Source organism: Phaethon lepturus, unplaced genomic scaffold, assembly GCF_000687285.1.
Source record: "Phaethon lepturus isolate BGI_N335 unplaced genomic scaffold, ASM68728v1 scaffold16138, whole genome shotgun sequence".
NCBI classification, from domain to species: Eukaryota; Metazoa; Chordata; class Aves; order Phaethontiformes; family Phaethontidae; genus Phaethon; species Phaethon lepturus.
This window is the reverse complement of record NW_010557064.1, coordinates 72,240-83,414: the sequence shown is the minus strand read 5'-3', so window position 1 is coordinate 83,414 and position 11,175 is coordinate 72,240. Positions and strand designations below refer to the sequence as shown.

General features: G+C 48.7%; 2 protein-coding genes across 2 annotated transcripts in view; one reads left to right on the top strand and one right to left on the bottom strand.

Annotated features, from left to right (window-relative positions):
- The window catches only part of B4GALNT3 (beta-1,4-N-acetyl-galactosaminyl transferase 3), a gene marked incomplete at its 5' end in the record, with an annotated part of 23,465 nt that extends 20,916 nt beyond the window's left edge, over positions 1 to 2,549 (top strand). The window contains 4 exons of the mRNA XM_010292676.1: positions 18 to 90; positions 556 to 709; positions 1,424 to 1,550; positions 2,363 to 2,549. Coding sequence (XP_010290978.1) covers positions 18 to 90; positions 556 to 709; positions 1,424 to 1,550; positions 2,363 to 2,471 — 463 coding nt within the window. The remainder of the gene's footprint in view (positions 1 to 17; positions 91 to 555; positions 710 to 1,423; positions 1,551 to 2,362) is intronic.
- Positions 2,550 to 8,794: 6,245 nt separating this feature from the next.
- The window catches only part of LOC104625128 (ninjurin-2-like), a 47,615-nt gene continuing 45,234 nt past the window's right edge, over positions 8,795 to 11,175 (bottom strand). The window contains 2 exon segments of the mRNA XM_010292675.1: positions 8,795 to 9,057; positions 9,743 to 9,938. Of these exon segments, the coding sequence (XP_010290977.1) occupies positions 9,775 to 9,938 (164 nt within the window). The 3' untranslated portion in view covers positions 8,795 to 9,057; positions 9,743 to 9,774.

Sequence of the window (11,175 nt, the reverse complement as noted above, 5' to 3'; positions counted from 1 at the left end):
TCCCTTCTGACCCCCAGCTATCGGTACTTGAAGCTCACAGGGAATTTCGAGCGTTCTGCTGGGCTGCAGGCGGGGATAGACCTCGTGACGGTAAGCCTGGGGGGCCCTGGGGTGGACAGGGAAGTTTATAGTATGTGTCTGGCGCTACCTCTGCCTTTCATACTGAACACGCAGGTTTTTAGCAAAAGGAATAGCCTAGCAGACCAGATCAAATGTAGATGTGTTTCCTGTCCCTCCAGAGTAGGGGTTTCACCCTGTATTCTGAGGCACCTGTGGTCTGTTTGGTTCTTGGTCCACCTGCTGGGACTATCAGACAGGAGGGAAATCCGTGGTAGCAACTTTGTGATACTGGCTCTGCCAGGTCATAGTCATAGTATTTCATACCCATCGTTGCACAGTGGCTCAGTGGCTGTTTTGCCAGCCCCTAGGATCGCAGTTTCTGATGTAGCAAGAATGGCTCTTTAATTCACTCCCATATCTCTGTCTTCCTGCTCCTCAAGAAAGACTTACTTAAAGTCAACCTATTTTTTTCCCAACCGGTGTGGTTGGTTCCAGGACCCACATAGCATCGTGTTCCTGTGCGACCTCCACATCCACTTCCCAGCTGGAGTCATTGATTCAATCCGGAAGCACTGCGTGGAAGGCAAGATGGCCTTTGCACCCATGGTCATGAGGCTTCACTGCGGCATGTCCCCACAGTGGCCTGATGGTAAGAGGGAGTGGAGCCTCTTTGGCTCAGACCTTGGGGAATGGGGAAAGAAGGAGGGTGTCTGACACCTCTAGATTTGTTCCTCTGGTGCTGTCGAGGTCTGGAGCTTAAGGTACTTCCAGGGCCACTAGTTGAGAGTGCATTTGACACAGGATGGGGTTCAACAGTGTCAGGTACCTGGAATTTGAGATCAAAGAGGCAGCAGAGCCCTTTAAGTTACATTTCTCCTGATTGTCTTCTAGGGCTCTCTATGGATCTGAGGACCTTGGAAAACCCCTCCTTTACTCCTTTCTAGCCGTTTCTCTCTTTTTTTAGAGGGCACAGCCTGTCCTGAGGAGAGCTGGTAGCCTGGGGGTGAAGGAAACCAACCCAAGTCAGGGGGAGGGAAGTGGCACAGATCATCTGAGCATAGGATTTCCTTTAGACAGAGGTGGCCATCCAGGCACAGGGACAACCCTTCAAAGCTGGGACAGTCCAGGTCCATTAGGTGCTATGCTGCCAGACGGAGATGTGAGAGGCTTTGCTAACAGTGCATAGGACAGCAAGCCCTTCTCACTTCCCAAAGCTTTAATACGTCCGGCTCTGCCTTGGTGCTGAGTTGACTCTCTGGTGTCAACATTGTGCTAAAGGTGGCTTGAGTCTCCAGCATCCCTGCTGGAGTCAGCAGTAGTTCAAAGCACCAACATACCTGTGCCTCTTTTGTGCTGTCCTCAGGCTACTGGGAGGTGAATGGGTTTGGTCTCCTGGGCATATACAAGTCTGACCTGGACAAGATTGGAGGCATGAACACAAAAGAGTTTCGGGACCGCTGGGGAGGAGAGGACTGGGAACTCCTGGACAGGTAGGCATCCATTGTCATCATTCATGCACTCAGGAGGGGAGACCCATTAGGTCCTGGAGGACCAGTGACCAGAGGAGTGGGGATCTGAGGAGATTGAGGTGACTAATGTCACCATAAGCTCGGTCAGTGAGGGAGAGTCTTTGAGCATGTCGTGACCTCAAACCTAGTAGACGAGTAGACCCAAAATACACTGCTACAGCCACCGATAAAAGAAGAGAGGAGCTGTTTCCTGGTGCCTTCCAGCCACACTGCTGGTTGGCCATGATCAGGCACTGGTGATCACGAAGACTTTGTCCCCTTCAAGTGCACAGTGAGTCCAGTTTGGATCCCTCAGACTTGCCGTACTATGTATAGCAACTGCCCAGAAGAGCAACTGTCAGAGAGACATTTAAAGATCACAAGGTACAGTTACAATTTCTGAGAAGCTTATGATGAGGGATCTCTGCTGTACAAAACCTAGGCCTTTGTAGTTCTAGGTTTCGGGGCCTGGCCTGTCTTTTCTGTCAGATGACTGCAGAAAAGACTAGCATCCTGCGCAATACCATGTTGCCAGCTGTCTTTCTTCCTAGCCTGGTGTGTGCAGGCCACTCCTGACCAGTCATGCTCTGAAGGGTTCATAAACACTCAGCAAGTGTCATTAGATGCCTGCTTATGGATATGAGATACCCCTGAGCTATTCTGGACTCTTCAATTTGATTGCAGTCTCTTGACAACAGCACAACTTAAAAGAGTTAAAAGAGTTCCTGGGGCTGAGTCCACCAGTATCTTTGTGATCAAGTTTTCCGTAAATTTACCCTTCTCCTTTCTGCCAGGATCTTGCAGGCTGGGCTGGAAGTGGAGCGTCTCTCTCTCAGAAACTTTTTCCACTGGTTTCACTCGAAGCGGGGCATGTGGAACCGGCGCCAGCTGAAGACACTGTAGCCTTCGACCCCAAAGCTGCTCGGCAGCACCATCCACCGTCGCGCCTTGACATGCACTTCATTGAGGCACACAGCCGAGCACACAGACTCTTCCTCTCTCCAGAGCCCTCCTATGGGACGGCACAGCCGAGGAAGGGACGGTCAGCCTAGGGGAGCAGGAGCTTCTCTTGTGAGCCATTGTGTCCAAGACATGGCATCCGTGTCTTGCTGGGAAGGCGTGTGGGGGAGATGTCGACAAGTGAAGGATTCGTATTTCCTGCCATGCAGTCTGGCGGATGGTACAGTGGGAGAGGTGCCATATTTCTTGTTGAGTCTTGCGTGGTGCAAACCAAACAAACACAAATCCCAGCTAAGCCCAGAATGTTTCATTTAGAGTAACGTAGCTTCTCTTTCAATACTTGAATGAAAAAAAGAAAAAAACCAACCCTCCCCATTTCCCCTCCTTCCCCATCTCTCCAGTATCCATGCTTTTGGACAGGGGACCAAAGTTAAGTTCTCTGAACTGTGTGCTTACCCAAGGAAGTCTGGATGTGGAGGAGCTGATAGGCACTTTAGGCTGCTGGTGCTTAGACGTTTCTCTGTGCTTTTCACTTTAGTCATTATGAAAAACTGGGCTTGTATTTGGCAAATTATGGGCCATGGATGGAGGTGCAAGTACACTTCCCTTACGAAAGCCACGTTTACCTGCAGCTGGGTGAGGTGGCAGGGGTTATGTTACAACTCCACTTAAGTTATTGATCCACTGCCTGAGGATAGTGGAGGTGTTATACAGAGAAGCTAGGAGGGCATCTCAGGAGGAACTTTGTAGCCTTATCTGACAGACATGTGTGTTTGTCCTAACGATATCAGGGAAACCCTAACAGGGAAGAAGTGGCAATATTTTATTAGTTGAAATATTGTGATTTCATCAGGAAAAGAGGATACAGAGTATTCTGCTCTCTAAATCCTGTACATCTTTGCAGCATCTAAAGGTTAATTTAATAAGTTGTGGCGTCACAGTTATGTCTTGTCATAGTTTGACTTTTATGCTTGGTTGAAGAACTGGCACAGCTGTTGGTGCTTCATCTCTGGAACAGCCGTGGGAGCTCTGGCCTGGTACGGAGGAGGTGTCCTCAGGCCTTGGCCCATGCACTGGGTGCAAACAACAGCAAGGACAGAAGAGGGTTGAGTGAATAAAAGGACGGGCAGACCCACGCTGGCATTGATCCAACAACTGTGGAAGGAGCCCCTGTCTACAGCCGCCCTGATGCTACAGGGAATTCTCATCCCCTAAAACTCTGGTTAGTGTAAGGCAAGATTTTTTACCCCGTAACCATTTTACAAGACTCTAGAAACCCAAAATTCCCAGCACTGCTCTACGCTGGAGCTTCAGTGTCCCCATACTGTGCTGAAAAGGCTGCTACTGGACTCAAGCTTCAGGGGAGAGCGTGACATAGGATGCTGCTCATAGTGCCCAGCTCTGTGGGGAGCTGCTGAGAAGTGAGTACTGGAGGTATGCAGGATACAAGCAACACTGACATGGTGCTAGAGTTGTTTAATTTTTACACTGATGGAGTGGATGCCAATTCAGAATAGGCATTCATTTATTATTAATTCAGTGGTGCTTGACAAGTCCGTCAAGTTCCACTATTGCAGTAGAAAACTAAACATGCAAGTTCCGGCACGTGAGAGAGAAATCTTGTCAAATCATCTGCTTGCCTCAGTCTGGGTTTTGTGACTGATGGAGTCAGAAAAAGTCAACCAGATTTCAGGAAGTTTCAGTGTGCAGTGTGCCCTATGGTGAGAAGTAGATGAGAGATAGCTGTGTGTCTGAGTCCACGGAGCCTTTGCCAGAATGCAGACACTGAATATCTCAGAAGAGGCAGCCCTAGCCTTCTGCCCAAGCCAGAGCAGTCTTTTTATTGAGGAAAAGTACTCTACCCATGCAGAGACTAAGAAATGAAACACTGCAGGTGGGGCGAGAGGGAGGAGGCTGACAACAGTTAACGCTATTATTTTTTGTAAAAATGTATTATAGGAGTTTAGGAGGCCAGAGCCCTGTGATGCAATGTTGCAATAAGCTCTGTTTCTACCTGGAATGTGCAGTGTCAGTCGTGCGCTTGGTGCATGTTGGAGCCTGTGCTTCACTCAAACGCAGGCACAACCCCACAAGTGTGCAGGTGAGCTGCTCTCCAGCCTCCGCAGCCTGTCCGGGCTGGCTCTGTCACGCAATCCCTGTGGAATGGGGAGAGGCTGGCGGGGAGGGCGAGTGCTGGGACGCAGCAAGGCGTTAGCAGGACCCAGCTGTTTGGCTCCATCAAGCAGAGAAAGGCATGATGCCCATTTTGCAGATGGAGAGCTGATAGATTGGGTGGTGGTCCTTATGCCATGCACAGGGAGGAAGGGTTGTTTGTATCGTGTGCTTTCACATCTGGCTTAAATGGGGTCTGCAGCACCTAAAGTTAGCAGCTGGCATTTGTCTGCAGACACTGGCAAGAATTAGGTACATCCAGAAAGTACCTCACTTGGCTGAAATTATATGAGTAACCCCTCTGCCTCACCACAGAGCACAGTCAGCAAAGACTGGACTTGAAAGTAGGGTGCAGCCCTCACTCCAGCACTGCCAGCAGAATTTGAGGATTTTGCCCCCATGCTTTAGCTGTGACTGTGCTCCTTCCTTCACGCCTTGTGACAAGCAGAACTGTTCAGCTCATGAGGACTCCTTGGTGGGATGTAAGAAGTTAGTGAGTTTCAGTCCAGTTTCCTGATGGCCAGTATCACAAATGTTCTTTCCTTTCTAGCACAGTGGGGATTATTGGTTGGTATTTAAGCATTGTGGTAGTAAACACGATTAATACTAATTGGCAGTAGTTGGCGGCCTCCATGGAGGAGCTTGGAGAGAACCCATGGGGACAAAAGCTGTCTTCCAGCCCACATGCTCAGAGACCGCTGCGGGTTGTAGGGAGAGAAGGGGCTGCACGCTCCCCAGCTTGCTGGCCAGCAGCAAATCTTGCAGGAGCAGCACTGGGCTTTGCTCGGAGGCTGCTGCCCCTCTTCCAAGACAACCTGCAGTTTTTCTCCCCACACAAAGTCATAAAGAGGGGGAGAGCAGGGAGCACGGCAGGAGCAGGTAGTCCCGCAGCCATGCAGTGAAAGGACATGACTATGCAGGGCGGTGGTCAGGCCACCACAGTCCCTGATCGGCAGGTGGTTTGCCCCATCACTAGTGTTGCGCAGCATGCACTGCTGCTGCAAGGAGGGCTTGTCTCTGGCTCCATCACAGCTTCCTGGGAGCAAGAGGGAACCTGTCTTCACCACAGCTGGGAAGCTGACTCCCCCCGGCAGTCAGTCTCATTTCTGTCACCAAGCCTGAGCTTGCGGTGAAGTTTGCCCCGAGTTTCTGGCCCTGGCTGTGTCCTGCGTGGATGGCAGAAGGAAACCAGTTGCATGGGATTTCCCATGCATCAGGCAGGCAGGAGGGAGCTGCTCCGGTAGCTCTCTGGCTGGGGACAGCTGGGGAGATGATGGGCCATGCTGCAGAAGAGACCTTCCCTGGGGCGGGATGTGGCCAGTCTGGGCCCCCTGGGCCCCCAAGCATGAGGTGCACGGCAAAGAGGCTGTGCCCACAAATGCCAACTCTGTCTTCAGGACTGTGAATTTTGGGGCTGAGGCTTGTTTTGCAGGTCAGCAAAGGGAATGGAGAAGGGCTGACTTTTATTCTGAGAGAAATATATTGTGTGAAAATTATAATGTGACTTGTTTTGTCATTGTCTTCAATGTTTGCCCGGTATGAACATCTCGCCTGTTCTCATTGCTGACAAATGTCTGAACTTGATTGTTTTTAGATACTGAATTGTACCTTTGAATTATCTGCCTTAAAGTGGCTCTGTGCCTTCAAGACGACTCCTGGGCCTCCTCCCAGTTAGAGCTGGGGGATATACTGATTCTCCCTCACGTTTTATAAATACATTGTCTTCCTACAAGAGCTTATTTCTGTCCGTGTGTTACTCACACCCGCATCGCCATGCAGCAGGGGTTAGAAAACAAGCGTTGCTCCTCTGACTTTGTATAACCGAAGGCGTAGGCAATACCAGAGTCAGGTCGCGCTCTGCCCAAGCCGGTGAGAGTTCTGCAGCAAGATGAGATGTGCGGGAGATGCAGCGAGCAAGGTTAGCCAGGAGCAAGGCCTGTTTCAGTCCCCTCCAGGGCTGTAGAAAGTGGGATGGCAACAAAGCAGTTTTTCTCCTGTCGTCTTGGGTTTATCATGTGAAACGAGGTAGAAACAGTGGACAAATACACGTCCCAGAAAACCAGAAGCCTGACGTGATCATAGAGAATGTGTAGAATGAAGTGGTCCCTCTTGCAAGGAGGGGACGATTCCTGGAGAAGACCGCAGGTGAGCTCAGCACTTGGCACAGCCTACGCCAGTGGGAGGTCGGCTTTTTCACGGCGACTGCTTATTTAGATTCAAGTTTGGCCCCTTTTTGCTTCAACTGTGCTTCCTTTGAGTATAAAAAGCTTGGCAGGAATGGGAGTCAGACACGGAGAGGGAAAAAGGCAGCCAAGGTTGCTAATGAGTTTGATTCTGTTATAATGAGAAACAATTATTAAAGGTGATGGGGGAAAAGCATTCCAGTGCGCTGCCGGTCTTCTGCCCTCCTGGGCTGGGTGATGGGAAGCCCTCTCTGCTTGGGCAGACCTCGCGTACTGTGGTACCTGACCTGGCAGCGTGCTGAGACGATGTTGCAGTTAAGACCTAGTAATGAAATTCCCCTCACTGCTGCTTTCTCAGCTGAACGTTTTCTTGTTTTTTCCCCTCTTTACATTCAGTCATCAATGCTAATTGCTTTGCCTCCTACTCTGTGAAGCAATGAGTCACGAGATTTGGGATCTGCACACAGGATGCATAATCTTTTACCTTTTCCTGAACCCAGCTGGCCAGTAGTGGCTGGAAGCTCTTGGGTGGTGAGTTTACATTGGGTAGAACTAGTTTTGCTGCCTCTACAGCAAAGCCTTTTTCTAGAGGAGAGCAGGATAACAGAGGCTGCCCAGAAGCATTTGCCGGTTTGCTGCCGGGCTCAGCAGGGACCGAGGACGGAGATAAGCAGCAAACTCAGTGTCGCTCTGGACAAAGGGGAGGACGAGTCTTTCCCTGCTTCACCAAACAGATCCCTGACTGCTCAGCTTTGCTGATGTGAATTCTGGTAAATACATAGCTGGCGTTTTCCACCCTACTCTTTCTATGCAACTTTCCTTCAGCTGCTAAAAAGCCACTGTCATTTGCAGGTACTAGGTGATGCTGGCCTGTAGCCTTACTCACCAAGCCTTTGTGGGTGAGATCATCCACACCCTCTCCAGAAAAAAGCACCACCTGTGACTTAAACTGGAATTTAGTTCTGTAAAGCCAAATACAGAGTGCAAATGAAATCTACCCATATCTGGATTTTTTAACTGTCAGACACTTCCAGTAGCTCCTGAAGGTCAACATGTGGACATTTTCGTGACATTTCGTTCTCAGTGGTGGCAAGAGTATGCAAAATGAAAAGTCCATATTGAGGTCCAATTCTGCCATACAATGAAAAAAATCATTTAATAATCAGAAAAGCATGTCATTATTTAAATAGGCTTACACCAGGCTATTAAAATACCAGTTTTTAGCATGACTGCAGAATTAGAAAATTCAGGATCAAAAATTTTTACTCTCTCAAAAAAAATCTGAAAAATCATTAATTCAAAGACTTTTTTTTTAAGGAAACAAATTGTTCTAGTACATGAGAATTCCCACATTGTCAATATAAAAATTATATATTTAAAAACATTTATGTTAGTGCTAAGACCTTAAATTATAATGATGATTTTTTAATAAAGTAATACACAGTGCACCTGTCATTGTGGCAATAAGCCTAGAGTGTCTCCTTATGTATAATGTTTCTTCATTTTCTACTAAATATTGTCAGGCTATTCCGACATCTTTCCTGATAGGTCCCTGGTGATAACATCAGACCATAATACCTATTTTCTGTCATTGTTAATTTTCCAATGCTGGAAATACCTGATTGTTTTCTTAACTGTGTCACATTTAGTTTTATTTTTAAACAACTAGGAAAACATTTGAACTGGTTTTAGCTATGTTGACATACACACACTTTTCTATCCTCCCATGAGAACTACTTTTTATTTAGTTTGAGCAATCCATTCCAACATTTGGGAGGTAAACTATTAGGTAGCATTGCCTTGAGTATAGCATCTTATGCTTGAGACAAAAAAGCTGGACTTTCCTTGTTTGTTTAGCCTACAAAGTAAATCGTTCAGTCTTCTCTACAAAATGAGCCAATATTGAGTACATGAAGCAGGCAACTAAAATAAGAGATGGAGATTTACAGAACTGTACTTTGAAATCGTGTACCTGCTGCTGTTCCTGCAGTTTTCTTTTAGCAAAGTTTGCTCTAGCTTTGAAAGGCGATGTTTTCACCCCTTCAGAACTGCAAAAGGATTATGGTAAGGGGCCGGTATACCACGAAATGCACAGAGTTTTGAAAGTTTAACCCAGTTCTCTGGATTCGTCGATGGGCTCCTGCTGAGGTCAGTGAAAACACAGAGGAGGAGAGCTTTTTCCTGCCAGCCACGCTGCTCAGATCCTGCAGGGAAGACAAGAAATGCCAGTAAGGTCACGGTAGGCTCCTCCGTGCTGCGCGGGCAGAGAGGAGCAGTCATGGCATACCGGGTCATGCGGCACCATAGCCACCCTTGCGGGTGTGCAGTGCTGCTCTTCAGCGCTCGCTGCCTTCTGGATCCATTTGGTTGGACTCTTATTCACAAGACTCTCTCTTGAAAATGAGAGTTAGATTCTTAAAACACCACCTGCCAAACCACACTGCCTGTTGTGAAGAGTTCTTTCATCCCCGCGTTGCCAGCACCGTCGTTTTCTTCTGCTCAGATAACGCTTCCATCTTTCGATACCTCTCAGAACATACCTAGTTTTCTTTCCCAAATTTAGCTCCCATTCACAACTGCTGCCCATATCTAGTGTGAGGTCTGCAGCCTTCTGAAAACAACTTGCTGCTGATAAATCCCAGCAGTTGGGATATTTGATGTTCTTGCTTTAAAGACTAAGCTAGGAGAAATCCTCCTCTGAGGGAATTTGTTCAGTGGCCCAAGACACTTGTGGGACAACAACATGCCTCTGGAAAGGCTTTGTTAATCTGTGCAGCTTTGCCTTCTCCTTCTCCACCTTGCAATGATGTTTTCTGAGACTGAGAGCCCTTCCAGGGACTGGCAGTGATGGGAACTCACCCCTTTCTTACCTGACTCCATTGCCCCATCACTTAATAAGGGCGAAAATTCCTGGGAGGGTAGAGGCCAGTCTTCTGCACCCCAAAGGCTGTGATGAAGATGTTGAGGATGACCGTGATGAAGATGAGTGCTGTGGCAGCATTGTTGAGTATATTCAGGCGGGGTTGCTTTGCAACATCATTCAGGTTCAAACGAGCTGTGCAATACAATGCAAAAAGAAAGGGAGATTTGTAGATTGACTCCAAGTCCCCCAGACCCTGCAAGCCTTCCCTGCCTGGCAAATGTCCATGGTGCCCCAGGGCACTGTGGTCACAGAGTTGGGAGAATAGTCCCAGGGACTTTATAGGGGCCACAGCTTGCCCTAGGGTGACATTGGATGACGGAGCAGAGGAAAAACATCTTTTTTTTATGTCATGTCTTTGTTTTGCCAAGGGGCTGCCATGGCCCTCCCAACGAGCCAACTCTAAATAGCCTAACTACTGCTGCATGCTAGCCAGGCATGTGCCATGTGACCCTCCCCACTGCACGGCCATGGGACATGGCTAGGGAAGGCTGGGTGACATAGGGGACAAGATCAGCAACATTATACTCGGATTGGGAGGCCAGTTCCTGCCTGACACCCAGAGCTGACGTAGGTGCTGATACAGCTGTCAACCCCCTCCTTGCCCCCAGACTGAGAGGTATCTGAGTACATGAATGGGATCAGCCCTAGCTGATGGGTGTTGATCAGTTCAGACACAGGAACGCCCCGGTTACCGGGGCTGTCTGGCCAGTAAACCAGGCGAACGGCAGCCTTGTGCCTCCCTGCCCTCAGTTGTGGTCTCGTGTCCCCCTTCTCCTCGCAGCTGGCTCCAGCCACCGCAGCTGCCACTGGGAAAGGCTGTGCCACGTGGGGCAGGGGAAGGAACACATCACAGGATTTCCTGTAGCCTCTGATCCCATGTCCTACATAAAAAACCATGTAGGATATACAGGAAAAGGCAGCATTCTGCAGACTTTTCACACTGGGCATGTGCTGGAGGCCAAAATACAGCAACTCCTGTATCAGATGGAGCACTGGACAAGCCTGTCTGAAGTGCTGGTGTTAACGTACTGTCTGTATGGCACTAGGAGAACTGTGGGATTGGTTAAATGTGAGGTTTATATGGGGAATACCTCTGCCTAAATTTTTCTGTTAGGCCCCAGCTTGAGTGAGGGGAAGATACAGCTAAAATGTAGTATCTGCAGGAGCTGCATGAAGGGGCACATTACAGGGTGGGCAGCAAGAGGCCTGAAACTCAGCTCTCTCCCTACATCAGTGTCCTGGATAGAGCTGGTTTTCTTCACAGAAGCTAGTGTGAGTCTGTGTTTTGGATTTGGGATGAGAAACTGTTGATAATATGCTGATGTTTTGGGTTGTTGCTAAGTAGTCAAGGACAGTCCAGCTTCTTGTG